The following is a 21,754-nucleotide window of genomic DNA, read 5'->3' on the forward strand; positions in this document are numbered from 1 at the left end:
AGTCTGTGAAGTCACACCTCCTCTTCTCTGTCACTCTACTCCCTCACCTCTCTGCTTATAATACTTCGGGAACTGCTGCAAAAAGGCACACAGCAAAGGGTAGGAGAAGCCACAGCAAGGTACACATCTCCTTCCAGAATGTTCCATCCACCAGGGTGACTTGAAACTCTTTGGTCTCCAGAATAAGATATTTGGTGTACATCTAGCAATTGGCTGCTGAATATTGTAGGCTATGAAGAGTCTGTGAAGGGCTACAAACCATGAGCCAGAAAATGTCTCAATCAAATGTGCATTCACTGATCCCATCCAGGCAGCCCCAGCAAAGTGTCATCAAACGGAAAATGTGTTGCCCTGGAAGCCACGGCTGCTATTTTAATGCTCGATGATGAAGACCAAGCTTTCAATTTCCTGGGGCCTCAATAAGTGCTGATAAATTATTTATCCCTATTGGGTGACATGATTTCATTTCAGTCTGACAGTGTTTATCATGGAAGCTCATTCTAATGGTATAGTTTGGGGCATTTTTCTATTTTCTCTTTAGGACACCTGGTAGCACCCTTTCCCCACCTCCAGGTGAAACTGTTGCTGTGTCAGTTTAGTCATCTTTGCTCCTGGGTACCATTCTGAAAGATGAATGAATTTCCTTCTGTCTTTAAATATTTATGATTCTTTATGATCTAATATATCAGCATGGTTATGGAGGAATTTTTTCTCTCTAACTATAGAAAATACACCATCAGTTACCTGTCAATTTTGTTGAATAACTCAGCTTTGCAATTCAGGGGCACTGTTCATATGAAGCTCTTGAGGAGTCTTTTAGTCTCTCAGTCCACTTCAGACTGTCATTCTGGGATTTATAAAGGTCTTCATTGCACAGAGGATATTGAAACATTAAGGACTTAAGTGGCATGCCCTTTATCACTCATCACACTGTGGAAGATCCAAGAGTTGAAATGCAGGCATCTTTGTTTTGTTGTTTGCTCCCAGCGTGGAACAATGGCCTCTGTAGAAAACCAGCCAGTATCCCTGGAAACAATTCATCAGATTTTTCAAAAGAAATCCAATTTCATCTGGCATGATGGGCTCAGTGTTGCTTCTTAAGATAAATGATAAAAATATCAACATCCTAATACAAAGAAATCCAGTTCTTTTGGTTTAATCTCAGTGAAAAGCATCACAAACCTTTTATTGCTTCTGTAGCCTTCTCTGATGCGTTTAGGTCCTTGGTTGGAGGAGACAGTGGTTCTGTAACTGTTGGTCTGCCAAAGAGACTCTGACTGAGTCGTGGCTGGTTCAGAACCTTTAAGAAGCACATATCTTGGGATGGGGCCTCAGGAATCTGCACTTTTCATAGGCGCTCCAAGGTAATTCTTAGGTACCCTAAAGTTCAAGAACTGCGAGTCTAGAAATCGCAGCTTTCAAGTTCCTTCTAGCTTTGAAAGAATCGTGAGCCCCAGATTCACTCTCATTTCATTTGGTAAACCTCGATGCATGCATGAGCTCTTCTTGGGCAATTTAAAAAATGTATATTCTTAGGAAGTTCCATTAATAGACAACTCCCTCCATCACCTGTGCATCTACAGGAAACAGAATTAGATGACATAGGGCATCATTTCCCAAAATAGGGGCCAATATCAGTGAGAGCCAGGGGACATGCAGAGCTGTAGGATAAATATTAATATGATGCTTCTTCCTGCAGCATCAAGTTTTTCTTAGAAACAGTGTGTTTAAGTTACAGCAGATACATTAAGGAGTAGAATGCAAAGTTCACGTGAATTTTATGCTAAACATGAAACTTCAAAAGATTTACTGATCTGGCACTGGGGTCTCACACCCCTGGAAGTGGAGTTTTATCTCCCCTTCTACCAAGTATTTCTGTCTATGTTCAGGGTCACCCTGGACCAGTGATTGCTATGTGTCTGGTTCTGTGATGCCAAAATGAACACTCGTTTAAAACCACTATAGAAAATTAGCCCCCTGTACACAAGGATGCTGACCGATTTGCTTGCAGGAGAGCTTCATTAACTTACCAGTCTACAAAGAACACTTACCATTTCTGCCACTATTTAGAGTCTATTCACAAAAGATTATTCTCTCCCCTATTTTTAAAAGAGTGTGTTAGTTAGAAAAGGAGGCTTAGCAGGAGGAAAAGAAGCTAACCGTGTGAAAAGACACCACAACTCTTCCTGACCACATTCCCCTTGTACCAGCAATTCAATAAAACAGGCCTGAAATTATGGCGCTCCTAGAATGTATTTCTTACCACAAAGATAGCTTCATTTCCCCATAGGAGGTTCTTTTTTTCAAAATGTTCCTCATGAGAAAGAAACAAATTCACGGCCCTGAGTCTAATAATACAGGATTTCTGAGCCACTCATCCTGCTAGGTCTGGAATATTTCTTCATCTCCAAGAGTTGCCTTGAGTGCACTGCCTGGTTCTGTCCCCTCGATCTTGGCAAAGTTACCTTTCACGTCAGAGAGAAGTGAGTAACAACACTCTTCATTTTGCTGACAAGCTGTGATAAGCCTTGCTGGCTCAGAGTCTGTGTTGAACTTGACCTCCTGGGTAATTTGGAGTGACCATGCAAGTCACAGCTTCAGAGTCCAGTAGACTGAGAGATAGCAGTGGCATAGTATTGGTTTAAAGAATGGTGAGCGGTCATCTTCTGCCCTTCCTGACTCCCACCTTCATCTTCCTGCTGCATTGAAGAATCCCTATAATGCATATTTCTATTACAGGCACAAGTCTTCCTCCACCAAAGGACAGAGCCAGGCCAATGGCCTTGCCGTTAAGTGGCTCTCAAGTCTCCTCTTTCTGCTAGAACTGTAACCAATGCCCTGCCAGATCATTCTGCGTTTGATTGTCACATTAATCTTCCAGAAGCACAATTTTGAATGGCACCTCTGCTCTCTGGAAGAAGGAAGTCCTTTATTGGCTTAACTAGGTCTAAAATCATAGCCTGATGTTCAGAGGCTCTACCCTGTGGCTTCAAATGCCTCATCCCAGCACTCTCTGCTATTGCTCTGCACTCCCCAGTCTAACCAGATTATTCTTCCATGCCTTTGCTCATGCTCTTCCCTCCAACTAGAATTTCCTTCCTGGAAGCCCTGCCTGACAGAATCTTACCCCACAGGAAGTCTTCCTCAGCCCCACACCATCCCCTCAGCATGGTGCGATTTCTCCTCCTCTGCTATTAATGCACGGTACTAGGACCTCACTTATGGCACACAGAATATTCTGGTGAGTTGTCAAGTGTCCGTGAAAAAACAGTCTTGAACTTACAGTCAGAAACCTGGGGTCAGATCCTGGCATAGTCAGTCCCTTCTTTGTGACATGGGCAAGCCCTCTAACCTCTCTGTGCTTTCGTCTTTGTATCTAGGAAAAGGGAGGTGTAGCCCCTGGGTGGAGTGAGGGGTAAGTGGCACAGTGCTCGGGAATGAACTTGGTCAACAGCACTGGAATCCTTATGTCTCTGCTTTTCAGGACCTTTCCTCCTTGTCTCTGAGCTACTTGAGGAAAGGGGCTGTGTCTTGCCCATCCTTATATACTACTATTAATTTTATTACATTACTATCACATATTAGCATCATTATAGTTCTAATAATAATAATCTTTATGAAGCACCACCATTCTGAGTGCTTTATACGTATTAATTAATTCAACTATTTCAATAACCCCAAGAGGTAGGTACTATTATTAACCCACTTTATGGGGCAGAAAACCATGTACAGTATTTTACAAAACCTCCAATGAATAATGAATGAATGAGGGATTGAATGAGACAAAACCTGTTAACAATGCCTTCTCTCCTTCTTCAGGCTATACCCCTACTTTTCTTTCCTTTCTCCCAAGGTAAATGCAAAATTAGCAAAAAAATGTAGAATGAGCTGAGCCACTGAAAGGTATGCGGCCTCCCTGGGTCCTCACTTAGACTTCTCCTGAAGAGAGCTCCCATGAGCTCCAAAGGACAGAGCTTGTGGTTGTCCTGTTCTTTATTCTGTTGGTGGGGCCTAGAACACTGCCTGCCGATCAATTGTTATGAAGTAAGTAGAGGAATCAATGTATAGACAGCTATTTGTCCCCTTGAGATGGATGTTACCAATGGTGGAACCAGCGAGCAGTGTTCTCTCTTGCTTTCTCAGGCAGTACTACGAGATGCTTTACAACACAGCTGACGAGCTCCTGAACCTGGTGGTGGACCAGGGTGTGAAGTACACGGAGCTGGAGTACATCCACGCCCTGACCCTGCTGCACCGCAGCCAGACTGGGGTGGGGGAACTGACCACCCAGAACATGAGGCTGCAGAGGCTCAAAGAGATCATCTGCGAGCAGGCTGCCATCAAGCAAGCCACCAAGGACAAGAAGATAACTACCGTTTAGCAGGGCGTACTGCGGTTGGTGACGGGGGTCCCCTCAGTCACACTCACTTCTTTCCTTGGTATGTTATTGAGTATATTCTGAGCTTAGTTTTCTCTACGGTGATACTTTAGTGGAGAGGAGGTGTAAGGATTCTTTCTCTCTGGTTTTGGCTTTTCATATAAATGCTAAAGGAAGGCGACAGTACAGAGTGTTTTGGTTGAACAACTACTTTAATGCAGTCAAATCTAACGGGACTAGGGTGGGATAGGGAGGAAGGTGGTATCAAATTGTTGGACTCTGAAAAACAAGTGGATGGATTACTAATATTTGATTTATTACTCAATATATATATAATTCCAGCCTTGGAAAGTAGGAAAGTAGGCTGCTACCTAACTTTTAGTCCCTTCCAAAACCATTTAGTAGGGTTCTATTACATAAACAGTAGAGTTTTTCCTCTCCTGACCTTATCCGTTTACAGTTCAATGAAATAAGTGTATGTGCATTGCTGTCTGTCTCTATTGCCAAAATCAAATAAATGGCTTCTCAGCTGCTGTTTACCACAAACTTCCCTAACCAAAACAGAACCTCTAATTTAGGGCTAGGAATAGAAGTCTTTTGATCCCAGTCCCTGGGACAGTTTTGTATGCTGTATCTTGTTCACAGGTTGTAGGTTGGTTTATTGCCATTTTGTTTTATTTCTGCTATATAAAAACCAAGAGCCAGACAATTAGACAAATATGGAGGAATGAAAGGCAATTCAAACATCTGCTTGATTCCCACCCCGCCCCGCCCCCCCTAATTTCTGAGAGAATAATGGTTAGAGAACATTGCATCTCACTTGAAACATCCTTTGGGGGTAAATGATTCTTAGGTGCTCACTTGGTCTGAGCTCAGCTGAATGCAGGGAAGATGGGACAGAGTGACATTTCTCCTCTGTGCGGCCTCCAGCTGAGCCTGTCTCTGAATTGTTCCCTCCCCCGCAATGTGGGCACTTACCATGTTCCTGGCACACTGGACCTCACCAGGTCCCCCGGTCACCAGTCCTCTTGCTGCCCATGGTTCATAGGTCATAGAAGGCAGCAATGCACTGACTGGGCCACATCTTGAAAACTCGTGGAAAGGGAAAGGGGAGGAGATGGGACTTGGACCACACACAGTGATGCTTCACACCCTGAAGGTGGGGGATTTTGTACCTGTTTGTACAACTTTGGTCTTGATGGGAAAAATGGAGAATTAAAAAGTGTTTTGAGAAGCTTAAATGTTTCATGTTATTTTTCTTGTGTTCTTTATTCAGCAAATATTCCCCAGAAGCCTAATATGTGCTCCATGCTACCACACACAAGGGCAAATGGATAGATGAAGAGGACACCCTTATTATCTAACAGTGTGGGAACTGGACTGGAGCCAAAAATCCCAACAGCTCAAACTCAGGGCTGGGTCAGAATCAGGTCAGGCAGTGGGGCTGCCGGGAACGGGATTCAGTGGGCAGCTGGAGGTTCCAGGGGATTCTGGTGGGAAGGAATGTAGTCAATCTGTCCGGCTCCAAGGGCCTGACTGGGAAGAAGTTGAATCTCTGTAGGAGACAACTGTGGAAAAACATACTGCCCTAAACGATATCATGAGAAATAGTCTACCCTAGAAGCAGGAGTGGAAGAAGGGGGGATGAGAGGAGATTAGGGTTGCCTAAGCTGCTGCTTCATGGCCGTGACCCCCAGCATTGATTCTGTACCTTTCCTTTTTCTTCCTGTCCACTCCAGGCGGAGAACCCGGAGTGTTGACAGTGATGGCAGCAGAGCCAGGGTGAGACTGAGAGTGCTCAGACTAATTTTCTTGGAAGTAGTGGAAAGTTCTGCTAAAAAAGAAACGTGGGTTTGGATTGAGCAGAATGTCAAGAGCCCTGAGAACCAACCAAAAAATGGCAGATGAGCTGTTTCAGGGGCAACATTTAGGAAAGTGAAATCTCTGCTTTGCTTGCAATGACGGGACTGAAAATGGCAATTCTGCACAGGAAAGGGACTGTGGGACTCTTCCAAGACATTTAGGACATCCAAGTTTCTTTGAAGGTTGGCACATCAGTCTTTATTCTTCCACAGGTAAAGAACAGCCAGTGACACACTCAGTGGAGGGTCAATGGCTACCTCACAACCTATATGCATTTGGGACACAGTGAAGATTTCCACATTTTGGTCCTACTTAGGAGTATTTTGTGAGACTGTTGTGCTGTTTACAGCCTTGACCAACCAGAAAGTGCTAGAGAGAGCCAGGGTCTGCCAAGGACAGGGCCCACGAAACACATACACAGTTACGTAATGTTCTTGCGTGAAGACCTCTCCCTAAGTGTGCTATTGCAGATAAGAAGGCCAACAAAGGTCAGGCATGGTGGCTCACACCTGTAATCCCAGCACTTTGGGAGGCTGAGGCAGGCAGATCAGGAGGTCAGGAGTTCGAGACCAGCCTGGCCAACATAGTGAAACCCCATCTCTACTAAAAAAACAAAAATTAGCTGGTGTGGTGATGCACACTGTAATCCCAGCTACTCAGGAGGCTGAGGCAGGAGAATCGCTTGAACCTGGGAGGTGGAGGTTGCAGTGAGCCAAGATCACACCATTGCACTCCAGCCTAGGCGACAGAGTGACACTCTGTCTCAAAAAAAAAAAAAAAAAAAAAAAAAGGCCAACGAAATATACCTTACCAGAAGGGGTGCTGGAAGCAAAGCAAACCATTTTCTCATTCTTATACAGAGGTACAAATGGGAGGGACATGTGGACTGCTGCCTGCATCACTAGTCACTGTGCCATGGAGTAGGCCCACGGGAGTAGGAGGGGTCCTGAGATGGGAAATCAACATGACCATGAAGAAGGAAGGCTTTGGAGTGATGTCATCCAACTTGGTTCTCAGAACAGCAGCTCCCAGAGAGCACTTCCTTCTAACACTGTTGTCTACTCTCTGGTACTTAGCATGTGTTCCCATTTAGTCCTCACAGCAACCCTTATCATAAATATTACTTTCCTCTCTTCCATACCCAAGGGCCCAGAAACTACTGAAAGAATCTCTTTCAAGTTAGCCTTCGTTGGAATAAATTCCTTGAAAAAGAGGTAGTTTATCAGCTAGGACCCAACTCTTTTATATATATTTTATATATATATATATATATACACACACACACACACACACACACACACAGGCAAATTGTGTTCTTGGAAGTGCTGGTGGTGGTTTCTTCTATATTTGTGGTTACTTTTAGCTATCATATTATTGCCTGTCAGTATACCTTCCAATTTATAGATGAAACTACTCTTTGGGTGATATTGTGCCCCTTACCCCACAGGCACTTCTTTCTACCTGCTCTATTAATACAGGTTCTTTCAGGGTCTCTCATCCTAGGCAGTGTTTTTATTCCTACCTCACAGTAGGGCTTTGAAATCTTACTGCCCAACTAGAACATTTTCGCCCTCCACACTGATTTCATCCCAATAATTAGACAAGGATTGGTTCCTCAGGTTGACCTTGCTAGTTAAGGACAAGTCCTGCTTCCAAGCTCTGAAAGACAAGTTTATTTTTTAGTATGTCCAGATCAGCTCAAGTTTAGTGGTAAGACCAGGCCTGAGCTGCTACAGCCCATACTCTTGAAACCCATACTCTTGAAACTCTTGACACCATACTGGAAACCTCGCGAAAAGCCTCTGCTTTTCATGACCTTTCCTCCTTGTTTCTGACCTACTTGAGGATAGGAGCTGATACAGTTTGGCTGTGTCCCCACCCAAATATCATCTTGAATTGCAGCTCCCATAATCCCACGTGTCAGGGGAGGGACCTGGTAGGAGGTTAATGAATCATGGGGGTGAGTTTTTCCAGTGCTGTTCACATGATAGTGAATTAGTCTCACAGGATCCAATGGTTTTATAAAGGGCAGTTCTCCCACACACTTCTCCTTGCCTACTGCCATGTAAGACGTGACTTTGCTCCTCCTTCACCTTTCGCCATGATTGTGAGGCCTCCCCAGCCATGTGGAACTGTGAGTCCATTAAACCTCTTTTTCATTATAAATTACCCAGTCTCAGGTATTTCTTCATAGCAGTATGAAAATGGACTAATATAGGGGCTGTATCTTGCCCATCCTTAGGTACTATTACTTCTGTTACATTACTACTAATCTGGTGGGATCCTCTTCCAGCAGTTACTGCCTTCTGCAGAGTAACCCCATTCCAAGAAGCCCCACCCTCTCTCCAAGACTTTATTCTTGTCTGAATGTTTTCTGAGCCTGACGGTCCTTATTTATGTTTCAAATAGCTTGGGAGGAAAAACTCCAATACAGACAACTTGAATTGGCAACCAAACCCTGATGCTACTTACTGTCAAGTCATATCCGTGAATTTCGTAGCACTAATGCATTCATTCAGTCAGTCAAATAGAATTGCCTGTTACAGCTCAGGTTGATATGGGAGTCGGGCAATGACAGGCAAAAGAAACAGCCCCTTGTGACACAAAGCTTATACTTCCACTGGCTTCTTACAACTCCTCTCTGATCTACCCTTCCCAGAGTCCATATTTCCCCTCTCGATTCTCTGTGACCACCCTTTCATTTAGGAAGACAGCTCAAATTTCAGCCTGACTCTGTGCACTCTCTTCTGAGCTTTGCTTCTCTGGAAGCTTAGGACTCTCACGATCCACTGTGCCCCACTAGCTAGCACAACTAGCAGTTCCCCTTTACCAGTTCTTCTTCTTCTTCTCCTTCTCCTTCTTCTTCTCCTTATTCTCCTTCTTCCTCCCTCCTCTTCTCCTCCTCCTTCTCCCCCTCCTTCTCCTCCTCCTCCTTCTCCTCTTCCTTCTCCCCCTCATTCTCCTCCTCCTTCTCTTCCTTCTCCCCCTCCTTCTCCTCCTCCTTCTCCTTCTTCCTCCTCCCTCCTCTTCTCCCCCTACTGCTCCTTCCTCCTCCCTCCTCTTCTCCTCCTCCTTCTCCTGCTCCTTCTCCTTCCTCCTCCATCCTCTTCTCCTCCTCCTTCTTCTCCTTTCTTCTTTCTTCTTCTTCGAGACAAGGTCTCACTCTGTTGCCCCGGCTGGAGTGCATTGGCACTATTTCAGCTCACTGCAACCTCTGCCTCCTGGGTTCAAGCGATTCTCACACCTCAGCCTCTCAAGTAGCTGGAACTACAGACCATGCCCAGATAATTTTTGTATTTTTAGTACAGACGGGATTTCACCATGTTGGCCAGGCTGGTCTCAAACCCCTGGGGCTCAGCCTCCCAAAGCGCTGGGACTACAGGCATGAGCCACCACACCTGGCCCCTTTACCATTTCTTGATGGAACTAATGGATTCCCACTCCACAGCCTTTATGAATGGACTGAGGCCATTGAATTCAGGATTCTTACTTTGGTGCGTTGCTGTGGCTGCCTCCCTAGGACCAGGGCACAGAAATTTCACAGTAACCAATGAGAGAGACCAGGGGCCAGCTCCAAGCCAGAGTCATTTCATTCAGGGCAGATGTGATCAGAAGACCAGCCAAGGGGCTGTCCCTCTAGCAGGATGTGAAAACAAGGAGAGTCCTGGTCAACACAATTTTGCTTGGAAAGCAAAGTGGGTGCTGAAATACATACACCTGAGAGTGATTGTCTTAATGTGGCAGGAATGTAAAACAAATTGGACATAATTTGGAGGGAGGGTAATGAGGTACCACGAACAAGAAAACATAAAGAATCACTAGGCTCGGCAAGGTGTCAACCCTGTCCTAATTAGGCACAGTTGTTATAAGAAGTACATAATTAATAAGCGTGTGACCGGATGTGAAATACAGCAGAGGTTTTTCCTGAAATGGAGGGTGTAATGAACTGTGCGCAGCTGGAAGTAGTTGTCCTAATTTGGCGCAGGCGGAAGGCCTGCCTGGAATTTTGAAGAGGTGTAGTAAGATGCACACCACAGGTTTACACCTGAAAACAACCAATCCTATTCCAACTGGGCTGGGGTGTAATGAGATAGAGCTAATTATCAAGAGTGTAATGAGATGCAAAAGCCATTGGAACTGAGCTGGAAATTTCTTTAAAAGTGAACTAAGACACAAACACCAGGAAAGAATTTCTGCTAATGGAGGTAGGTGTGAGTGTGATGAAACGTACACCGTGTGAGGAGGGGCTGCTTTAACATGTCTGGGCCAAAGACGCGTCTGTAATTAAAAATATTGCCAGGACATTTACACACCTGGAGCAAGAGTCCCTGGGAACCTAAGAACGCAATGACTTGTAAAAGCCACATGCATACTATTAAGATGTATGTGACCGCTTATGTGTGTACAAATAACTGGAAAAAAAATAAGGAAGTTAGGTGTTTTCGGGTGAGTGCAGTTCCCATTTTCCTTGATCCCATTTAGAAAGGTGACCTCAGATTCCTGCTGACTTTGCAATAGATACTCTGGCAGGAACCTGATTCCAAACAGAAAACCCAGCAATCTCCTCATCCCAAACTGATTTAATTATCACCAGCTCAAGTTTTCTTTCACACAAGGATTTATTTACTGTGTGAGAGAGATCAGGAAACCATTAGTAGCTGGTTTTTGTGGTTGTTTTTATTTTATGATTGCTACTACGTTATTCTAGACACCATTTATGGAACACTTCATGTGTATCAGGTGCTGTGCTAAATGCGTTACCACATTATTTCATTTAATCCTCACAATAATCCTACAAGATGTATATTATTATCATCCCTACCTTACAGAGGAAACTAAGGCTCGGATTAAGGGCTTTGCACCAGATCTGGTAAGTGAGCCAGCTCTGCCCAACACCAGAGTTCATGCTTGGAACCGTAGCCAAATCCAAAGCTCATACCACTCGTCTCACAACAGCCAATAAGACAAGACATACTCAACTATTTTTTCCAAATAAAGGAAAGTGACTTTATTTCAGGAAGCCAGCAGACTGAGAAGATGGCAGACTGGTGTCCTAAAGAATCATCTTCAAAGGTATGAATCTCAAGCTTCTTTTTATACTGGGTAAAGGGAACAAGGAGGGGGTTAAGGTCAGGAGGTGACAGGTGACCACAGACATCTGGGTGTCAGCAAGAGTCTGAGGGAGTTTCATAACTTCTTTTTCTTTGTTCATGTCACAGCACTCCTACAAGTCTTTAGCATAACATTGTTCTTGGGTGTATGCCCTTCTTATCTCCTCAGGGGTTAGTTTGGGGAAGGCCCTATTATCATCCTTGCTTTAAAGTTAAGCTATACACTAAATTCCTCCCATAGTTAGCTGGGCCTACATGCAGGAATGAGCAAAGGCAGTTTGCTTGGGGGTTAGAAGCAAGATGGAGTCAACTATGCTAGATTTCTCTCACTGCTACAGAACCCCCCTCTGCTCTATTTTGAGCCAAACCCCCTTGTCTAGTGTGGCAAAGGCAGGGACTCTCACATGCTATATTTGAGCCCCAAGTGATACTGGTAGTCTGACTCATCCATTCACCCTGTCCTCTCCTGTAACCTCCAGCAGGAACCATTTCTGGACCACATTTGGGGCCACCATTGCCCACTCTCCTCTCTGCTTCTCCTCCACCCACAGCTGCCTGAGCCCATCCCTGTGACCAGTACATTGACAGAAATCTTGGAAACACAAACCTTTGGTTCAGGGGCTGACCCCCACCAGTTGGAGGCTGGAGATAACCCCAAGAGGTTGAAGCTAAATGCTCAGGTTCTAGAATCTGGTGTATCTTGGCTCAACATGTTGCCTTAGCCTTTGTAGGGGAGGCAACTTATCTTTTCCTTCTATCTATCTTAGGTTCATTGTCTGGAACCCCTGTAACAAAAGACAGATTAAGAAGAAGAAAGCATACTAATTTATTTAATATAAGTTATACATGAAAAAAATGAAGACCTGAAGAAGTAATTAAACCTGGGTGGGGTTTTGCTGTTGTTTGTGGTGGTGGTGGTGACGGTGTTTTCGAGGCAGGGTCTCGCTGTATCGCCCAGCCTGCTCTCACACAGGAGGGTCTTAGGCCTGCTTCAGGGGAAGGTCAGAAAAGTCTTCCTAGGTTTTAGGACCTGCTGCAGAGGGGAAAGAAGAGGGATGGTCAGGGGAGGTCAGAGAAACCTTCCTGAACGTGCTGTTTCTCAAATTCCTTCTGCTTAAACTGTTCGCTATGCTAAGGTGCCAGATTTGGGAGTAGCGTGTCCTGAAGACCATCAACTTTGCAGGTGGTTTGATGTGGTTACAAGTGCTTAAAAATGCCCTCAGTTGCCTCATCTTTGAAATGGGATAACAGTGATACTAATAGCTCCTGTCCAACAGAGGCATTCAGTGCCTGGCATGTCATAAGTATTATATATACATAACAAATAATATTATCCTGTCTGTTTCTTTGAGGAGTTTCAGACACACTATCAAGAAAGCCTGCTGTGTTGAAGTGTAAGAGTGCAGCCTCGCTTACCGCGCTTCTTGGTTAGAAAGGCCCAGGCTAGGCTGGGCATGGTAGCTCATGCCTGTAATCCCGGCACTTTGGGAGGCCGAGGCAGGTGGATCACTTGAGGTCGGGAGTTTGAGACCAGCCTGGCCAACATGGTGAAACCCCGTCTCTACTAAAAATACAAAAAGTTAGCCGGGCATAGTGGCGGGTGCCTATAATCCCAGCTACTCAGGAGGCTGAGACAGGAGAATCACTTGAACCTGGGAGACGGAGGTTGCAGTGAGCCAAGACCGTGCCATTGCACTCCAGCCTGGGCGACAGAGAGAGACTTCCTCTCAAAAAAAAAAAAAAACAACAACAAAGGAAGGCCCAGGCTGTGGCAGCGTGGACCCAAGACTGTTACTTGCTGTATGTGGACACCTAAAGGCCCCCAGAACCGTCCATCCTCATCACAGAAACTGGATGTTCTGATCTTACACGATTGTTTCAGCCCCCCTCCCCACACATGCCGACTGCCCTCAGTGTCTGTCTGGTTCCTTAAGCCTGCTTCCATTTTAGCTATTAGCGAGGGTTTTGCATCTCATTGCCTGCCAGCATATTATGTGCATCTCATTAACTCTGAAGGCTCCACTACCCTTTAGGGACCAGACCTTCACAGACGTAATGGCCTTCTGCCTGGGGTTTGAGTTTGCTGTTACTCTTTCTACCTCGGCTGAGGAATGTCAGCCCATGGATTTCTAATAAGTTCACAAATTGCTCTATGAAATTGAGGTGAGAAAAATGTCACATTCTTTTTTTTTTTAATTTTTAAAAATCAAATCTGGCTTGGAGCCCCCACTTAACCATTCTCAGCAGAAGTCCGACTCCAGTCATTGTGATTTACTCACAGGCAGGGGATGGGGGTTTTGGGGAGAGGCTTCCCCTCCTTCAGGTTGCACCAACACCCTGCTGCTGAAGCAGGTCAGGAGAGCGGGGTGAGCACTACATCATCAGGGCATCCTGATCACTCTTTCCCCGGGCTCCTTCTGCGACACAGTGAAGACTCTAAACACTGTCTGGTGCTGTCGTCAGGCCCTGCCCTCCACAGGCAGAGTCTTTTCTAGTGTGCCCAGGCTTTGTTCCGGGGACCTCCAGGCCTCAGTGTCCATCCACCACAGGCATCCCTCACAGTTGCCTGACACGAGGTCCTGCCCCCTGTGGGCACTGTGAGCTGGATGTCGTGGAGCTACCGTGCATGCTACAGCCCTCGTCTCTTCTCAGCTTTGGGGGACCCAACACTCCAGGTTGGGCAGTTCTCTCCTCTTTCCTCCTGACGCCAGAGTCTCTTTCCTTTCTGCCACTGGGAGAGCAAACCCTCCTTCCCTGGGCCTAGACCTTTCAAAACAATAGGCTGCTGGAGGGAGTATCTGAGTGAAGATAAGTTTTCTCTCTCTCCTCCCCTCCCTTCTTCTCCCCTTTCTTTTCTTTTGCGCTGAAACAAGAAGTTTGTTAACCAGATTTCTGAGGATAAAGAGAGCCTGGACTCAAGAGCAATCCCCAGGTAACCCTATAGGGTGGCAGTGGGAATCTTTTATCCTAATTTTGGGTGAGGGGTTGGCATCAATTACTTTCTCAATAACACCTGTTGTGGATTCACAGAAATGGATAGAACCTGAGAGAGCTTCCGTCCCAACCATCTCATTTTTCAAAGGAGCCAGAGGAGCAAAGGGAGGAGGCCCAAGAGGAGAGTGGGGATGCCTAGTTCATGTCTGAGCCAGGACCAGCATCCAGGTCTCGACTGCCACTCCCAGGATCCTGCATTTGGGAGCCCCCAGGTGAATCATGCTGTTAGACTGCCAAGTGGAGGGATAGAGGCAAGGTCCTGCCTTCAAAGACATGAATGTCACATGGAAAGAACAGGGCAACACACACGAATCCACTATGGAGTATTGTAAGCCAGTGTACCACTGAAGACTCACTGAGCATTTCTGAGGAACTCAGTAAAACGAATAATGATTGTAGACTATCGTTAGTCAAATACAACTTAACTGGGAAAATGGAACTGGACCATGGTCTTGAAAAACAAGTGGAGCTAGAGAATCAGTGTGAGGGCTGAGATGAAGGTATGCATTTTGTCAACCTCCACAGTATAAAAAAAAAGTAAGCAAAGAAAGTGAAGCAAAAGAAAACTCAGGAGTATGGGGAGGATGAGCACAGTGCAGTCATGAAAACTAGCCAAGGCAAACCTGCCTAGTAGGAGGCCTGGCACATTTTGGATGTTCTTGACTTCTTTTTTCTTACCTTGCTGGCAGTCAGCAGATACATGGGATCTTTGAACCCTCTAGAATTACATGTATACAGCATGGGTAATTTGGGGTGATGGTGTATAAGTGCATTATATGAAATCAGGTCTGAGGTTTTCATTAGGTTCTCAATATATCTTGCTCTCCCTCTTCCAGGAATATAGTAGGATTGCATTTCTGAGCCTGTATTAGTCCGTTTTTACACAGCTGATAAAGACATACCCAAGACTGAGTAGTTTATAAGGAAAAAGAGGTTTAATGGACTCACAGTTCCGCGTGGCTGGGGAGGCCTCACAATCATGGTGGAAGGCGAAAGGCTTGTCTTAGATGGCAGCAGGTAAGACAGAATGAGAGCCAAGTGAAAGGGGAAACCCCTTATAAAACCATCAGATCTCATGAGACTTATTCACTACTGCAGAACATTATGGGGGAAACTGCCCCCATGATTCAGTCATCTCCTACTGGGTCCCTCCCACCACACGTGGGGATTATGGGGGCTACAACTCAAGATGAGATTTGGGGGGGGACACAGCCAAACCATATCAGGGCTCTTCTGTGTTTGGGTGGTACCATGGGATTAGGTGGCCAATAAGTTATGAGTAGAAGGGTGTCACTTCCCAACCAAAGCCATTTAATTACCTGTGTGAAACCCTCCAGAGCTCAGTGCCCCCTCTGTCACAATGGCCAGCAATGTTCCAGATAGTGACCACTCACTCAGCTAGGGTTCCAGAGGGAGAAAGATGCAGAGCAGAGCCCCAGCTGACCTGCAGTGGACACATGAGGTAAGTAAGAAATACATCTTTGTTGTTTAAAGCCATTGACATTTTGAGATTGTTTGTTACTGCAGCATAACCCTCCCTATCCTGACTGATACACACAACGAAGAGGCCGATCACAGTGAGGAGAGCAGAAAGAGCAAGGGAATTTCAATGAGGGATGAAATTTTGACTTTAAAGAGAACTAGTTGAGTGGAGGATTGAGAATAAGAGCCAAATTTAGAGGCTGAAGGATGAGAAAAGATAGTGATTTCCCAACAAGTCCTCAGTCAGTACATGTCTGTCCTAAAGACAGAAGCAACAAGGCTGGGCGCAGTGGCTCAAGCCTGTAATCCCAGCACTTTGGGAGGCCGGGGCAGGTGGATGACGAGGTCAGGAGATCAAGACCATCCTGGCTAACACTGTGAAACCCCGTCTCTACTAAAAATACAAAAAAATTAGCAAGACATGGTGGCGGGCACCTGTAGTCCCAGCTACTCGGGATGCTGAGGCAGGAGAATGGTGTGAACGTAGGAGGCGGAGCTTGCAGTGAGCCGAGATCACGCCACTTCACTCCAGCCTGGGGAACAGAGCGAGACTCTCTCTCTCAAAAAAAAAGACAGAAGCAACAAGTATGTGTTGTTCACTCAAGGAGTGTATTAGCCAGGGTTTTCCAGAGAAATAGAACCAATAGCATATATATATATATATCTTTAAGATATATGTATATATCCAACATATAAACAAAATATATAAATATATATCTAACATATAAACAGAAAAAACTATCATCTATAATTGTGTATATATATATATGTATATCTCAATAAATGAACAACAAATATTCTTCACTTTTTTGTGCTATCCTTGTTAGAACTCAGCAGATACATGGAATCTTTGCACCCCTAGAATTACATATACAGATGATCAATGACTTACAATGGTTGGACGTAAAATTTTTTGGCTTTACAATGGTTCAAAAGCAATATTCATTCAGTAACACTCCATGACTTACATCCTGATAAACCCATCATAAGTTGAGGATCTGCATATGTGTGTGTGTGTGTATAATAGAGAGAACAGAGCAAGACAGAGAGAGAGATGAGGAGACAGAATTATTATGGGAGTTGGCTCACATGATTATGGAGACTGAGAAGTTCCATAATCTGCCATCTGCAAGCTGGAGAATCAGGAAAGCTGGTGAGGTAATTCAGCCCAGGTCTGGAGGCCTGAAAACGAGTAGAGCCAGTGGTGTAACTTTCAGTGGGGGAGTTGAAGGTGGGGGACTGGTCTAAGTCTCAGAATACAAAGGCTCAAGAACCAAGAGCTCCAATGTTTACAGACAGAAGAATATGGATATCCCAACTCAAAGAAAGAGGAAAGACTTGTCCTTCCTCCACCTTTTTATTCTATCAGGGCCTTCAACAAATTGGATGATGCTTACCCACATTGGTGAGGACAGATCTTTACACAGCCTACTGCTTCAAATGCTAAGCCCTTCCAGAAACACCCTCACAGACAAACCCAGAAATAATGTCTTACCAGCTATCTGGGCATCCCTTAGCTTAGTCAAGTTGACATATAAAACTAACCACCGTTGCGGGATTCAGGAGGACGAGAGAGACCTCAGGTTGAAACAGGAGAATCTTTATTGAGTGCACTCAGGCCCAGCTGACTCACCTCCAAAAAACTGGGCCCAGAACAAAGACCGCACCTGAATTTTATACACACTTCACAAAAGGGGGTGGGCTAGCTTAAAGCAAGCTTACAGTGGCATGAAAGCAGGGATACAGAGGGAGGACAAAGACAGGATTGCACATGACTGTTGCCAAGCAACCCAGATGTCTGTTATCTAGGTTTGTCTGAGCACAGGCTTATCCTGTAACCTTCACTATGGTGCCCAGGCAGCTGTAGTTCAGGCCTACTCAGGCTCCTCATGACCTTCATTGTACTTCTTAGATAAAACAGAATACTTGAAGTCACTAGTTACAGAGAACAGGAATCTATAAACTCATTCCATAAAACAAAGGAAAATTTGTTTTTCTTCTCCTTATGTTGAGGGAGTGCTGGGAGAGTCTCCAGAGCACATAAGATAATATTATCAAGACTTTTCCTGGATCTGGCTGTGCCTGTTGCTGCCTCTGGGACAAGTCAGCCTAATACAGGAAAACTTATTTTGCTTTCTTTTTAATTTGATTTTTCTTTAATTTCCTGCATCAACCATCACAGTGAGCAATCCTGGATCCCCCCAGTTTATTTATGTCTTTTGCTTTACCCCCCTTTTTCATTTATTTGAACTCCTGTAGTATTAGTGAGCTCAGATACATACATAGGTCTTAATTCAGTGTCTCTGAGTACTCACAGGAAAGCTTCTATGTAAATCCAACACATAAACAGAAAAAAAACTATAATAGTTAACTATATATAATATTATATCTATAATATTATAGAGATTATAAATCTGCTGTCTATAATAATTAACTGTTATTAAAGCTTAAAACCCCCTACAAGATGCCACACATCCCTGCTCCAAAATCCTGATGTCTAATTATCTCACTGGACCAGCCCCTTTTTCCTTAGGAACTTTCTATTTCAGTACCATTTATTACCCATCCTCAGCAGTAAGTGTTTACCCTCTAACAACATAGGCCCAATCACCAAAACATGAAAAATATTAGGGAAAAGAATATATTTTTCTACCCTCCTCCCCAACAGCTTAGAGTTCCTTGTATTTCTCTGATGTCCCAGTGGATGTAAATGTTAATGGTTTTGAATGAGATTTGAAGTTGCAATCTTAAAATGAGGAAACATAACACTTAAATGCTGTTAATTCAGCCAGCTTTAAGAGACTAATAAAGCACAAGGTACTAGGCCTCTTGGCAGTTAAAGAGCAATTCACTCATCTATGATAACAGCAAGCATTAAAGTATTTTCATAGGGGATATAGAACTTCTTGCATCTTGCAGTTGTATTAACTGTTATCATTTTCTTAGATTTTCATTTCCATGTTTTCTGGATGCCCCTGAGATGCTTACACACTGTTCCAGACCTACAGAGTTCAGAAGGGAAGTAAGAGTAGCTACATCATTCGCCCCACATCCCACCCTCCATCGAGGACTGATCTAGGGCAATTTGACATTCCTGCTATCCAAATTCCTTTAGTAAACATCAGTAGCCTTCTGCCATAAGCAGAGATGGAAGCAATGTGAGTCCTCCCCTCAACTTTGCTAGCAGGAAGTGTGCTACAAAGTAAGCAGTCCACAGACAACATTCATTAGCAAGAGAACATAAACATCCTCTTCCAACCTGCTCAGGAAGCACTCTCTGTCCCTTTTCTCTGTCCAGCACCTTATTGGAAAGTTTCCTCTGAGGCAAGCACAACTATGTTCTGTCAGCAGGATCAGACCCACCTTCTAGTTTGATCTAGAGACAGAGTTCTGCATGCATTCTGGGTGCTTGAGGACCCAGAGTGCTGTTTCATAGCTGTCAAATACTAGGTTTACTTATTTTTTTTTAATTCATTTGCAAAAAGTTACTAAAGACCATAAAGTCTTACCAGCCCACCACGTGTCTTGAACAATTTCAGCATTCATTTCTTACCCCTTTTATGCTGATTAACCAACCCTCCAGTACTATTCCTGTTTAGATGGCAGCCCTTGAAAGCTTTGCCACAGCCACCTCTGGAGAGTGTGTTCTGGAAGGAGGCGCCTGAGTCTGGTCTTTAAGGATGTCATTTCTCAGGGAGCTGCCCGGTTGGGCTATCCTGTCCCTCATTAATAAATGTCCTGCCCTTCAGATGCAGTGTCAGTTCCTCTGGTCCTCCACAATAGGACGTCTACTAACCATCACTTTCCTAGTTGTGGGCATGAGTTTGCACTGAGCCATCCACATGTACTTGGAAACTTCAATGCAAATTCGCAAGGCAGGACCCAGGTGCAGTCCCAGCCTGCCTCAGAGCACAAGGATGCTAAGCACATTCACCAGAAACACCCTCTTGCCCACAAAACCTAACCCCGGATGCTAGTCCAAACAGGCTCCCTCTCCAAGGATACAGAGCCTTGGACTCTGATCACACCAAGATCTGGAGTCCATCCAGCTTATGCTATTAATAGCTGGGGCCATGCTACCAGCCCATAGCTTATTAATAACGTATAGCTGCAGCCCCTGACTTAGTTCAGCTATAAACATTCCTCATCTGTATGATTAGCTCTTAACTTACTGATTAGAAAGTTTCATCCTGCCACAAAACCTACCCTTTCTGAATGAATGGCTCTTTTAAAGGCAGCCAAGTTCTCTAAAATGTATCTCAAACCCAAATAAAAAATAGTCTACAACAAAAACAAAATTCTACTATTTTCTTTATGGAATGAGAAAAAAAGGAGCTTAAGAAGGTTTTTAAAAGTTCAGCTCCATGCTTACTGAAGGGACTAAAAGTAGTTGTGAGTACAACTGGGGACTTGGGGAGATAAGGCTGGAGAATAATTCAGTGGCAAGTAGGAGATATTAATAAGTTTTTGTTGTTGTTGTTGTTGTTGTTGTTGTTGTTGTTTTTACCTTGAGGGATCTGGTGTAACCACTAAGGAGTTTTAAGCAAGTAAGTAGTATTGGGTTTTGACTTTACAAATATCACCCTGGAAGATGGATAGTGGATTGGAAGGCAGATGGCAGGAAGACTAGTCAGTGGTCAAGGAGAATGACGGTAGTGGCTTCAACTAGGGTGGTAGTAATATAGATGGAGGGAGGTGGACAGATTCAGGAAATACTTAAAAGCACAATGGCCAGGTGCAGTGTCTCATGCCCATGATCCCATTCTTTTGGGAGGCCGAGACAGGATTGCTTGAGCCCAGGAGTTCAAGACCAGCCCAGGCAACATAGCAAGACCCCATCTTAAAAAAAAATATATATATATATAAAAATTAGCCAGGCATGGTAGTACCCACCTGTAGTCTCAGCTACTTGGGAAGCTGAGACAGAAGGACTGCTTGAGCCCAGAAGTTCGAGGTTGAATTGAGCTATGATCGTGCTACTGCAGAGGGCAACAGAAATGAGACCCTGTCTCTAAAAAAATTGTAAACACATAAATAAAAGCATGATTGCTCCCTCACCTCCTTTAGGTCTCTGCTTTAATTTTTCCTTCTAAATGATGTGTTTCTTGACCACCTATTTAAAACAGCAGCCCTGGCCAGGCATGGTGGCTCATGCCTGTAATCCTAGCACTTTGGGAGGCTGAGGCAGGTGAATCACCTGAGCTCAGGGGTTTGAGACCAGCCTGGCCAACGTGGCAAAACCCCATCTCTACTAAAAATACAAAAATTAGCTGGGCTTATTGGCACATGCCTGTAATCCCAGCTACTCAGGAGGCTGAGGCAGGAGAATCACTTGAGCCCAGTGGGTGGAAGTTGCCGTGAGCTGAGATTGCGCCACTGCACTCCAGCCTGGGTGACAGGTGACAGAGCAAGACTCCGCCTAAAAAAATTAAATAAATAAATAAATAAATAAAACAGCAGCCCCTTCCCCACACCCTATACTTTCTCTGCTTAATTTTTCTCCATAGTTTTTATTGCCATTTGACATTCTGTATAACTCAATCATTAATTTGATTATTGTTTGTCTTCCCCAACTAAAGTATACACTCTTTGAGGGCAGAGGTTTTTATATCTTTTGTTCTCTGCAGCCCCAATACTTAGAACAATCCCTGGCACATAATAGATGGTCAATAAATATTTTTAGAATGAATGAATAGGTGAAAGATGACAGAATTGACAGGACGTGATCATTGGTTGAATGGGAGGGCGTAAGAGGAAGTGGTAAAGCAGCAAAGGTAGGTTCCCAGGTTTCTAGCTAGGTTAACTGAGGGGATGGCCTGCTATTCAGTGAGATAAGGAACACAAGGCAGGATGGGGAGAAACAGGTTTGGAGGTGAAGGGTTGGAGGTGAAGGAGGTGATGATAAACTTGAGGCACTTGTGGGCTG

At 44.5% G+C, this 21,754-nt stretch overlaps 1 protein-coding gene and 1 long non-coding RNA gene across 4 annotated transcripts in view; one reads left to right on the top strand and one right to left on the bottom strand.

Moving 5' to 3' along the window:
• EXOC4 (exocyst complex component 4) overlaps positions 1-5,619 on the top strand; it is an 804,715-nt gene extending 799,096 nt beyond the window's left edge. The window contains exon 18 of the mRNA XM_019031456.4: positions 4,144-5,619. Within this exon, the coding sequence (XP_018887001.1) occupies positions 4,144-4,381 (238 nt within the window). The 3' untranslated portion in view covers positions 4,382-5,619. The remainder of the gene's footprint in view (positions 1-4,143) is intronic.
• Positions 5,620-11,915: 6,296 nt separating this feature from the next.
• On the bottom strand, positions 11,916-15,791 carry LOC129523706 (uncharacterized). Of its 3 annotated transcripts, XR_010134766.1 has the most exons (4): positions 15,666-15,791; positions 15,295-15,348; positions 12,234-12,385; positions 11,916-12,137 (listed from the first exon to the last, which is right to left on the bottom strand). It is a non-coding gene; the product is annotated as an uncharacterized lncRNA (long non-coding RNA). The 3 variants fall into 3 exon arrangements; XR_010134765.1 differs by lacking the exon at positions 15,295-15,348; XR_008667281.2 differs by lacking the exon at positions 11,916-12,137 and having other exon boundaries at positions 12,160-12,385.
• Between the last annotated feature and the right edge of the window lie 5,963 nt (positions 15,792-21,754).

Source organism: Gorilla gorilla, chromosome 6 (assembly GCF_029281585.2).
Source record: "Gorilla gorilla gorilla isolate KB3781 chromosome 6, NHGRI_mGorGor1-v2.1_pri, whole genome shotgun sequence".
In the NCBI taxonomy this organism is placed as follows: domain Eukaryota; kingdom Metazoa; phylum Chordata; class Mammalia; order Primates; family Hominidae; genus Gorilla; species Gorilla gorilla.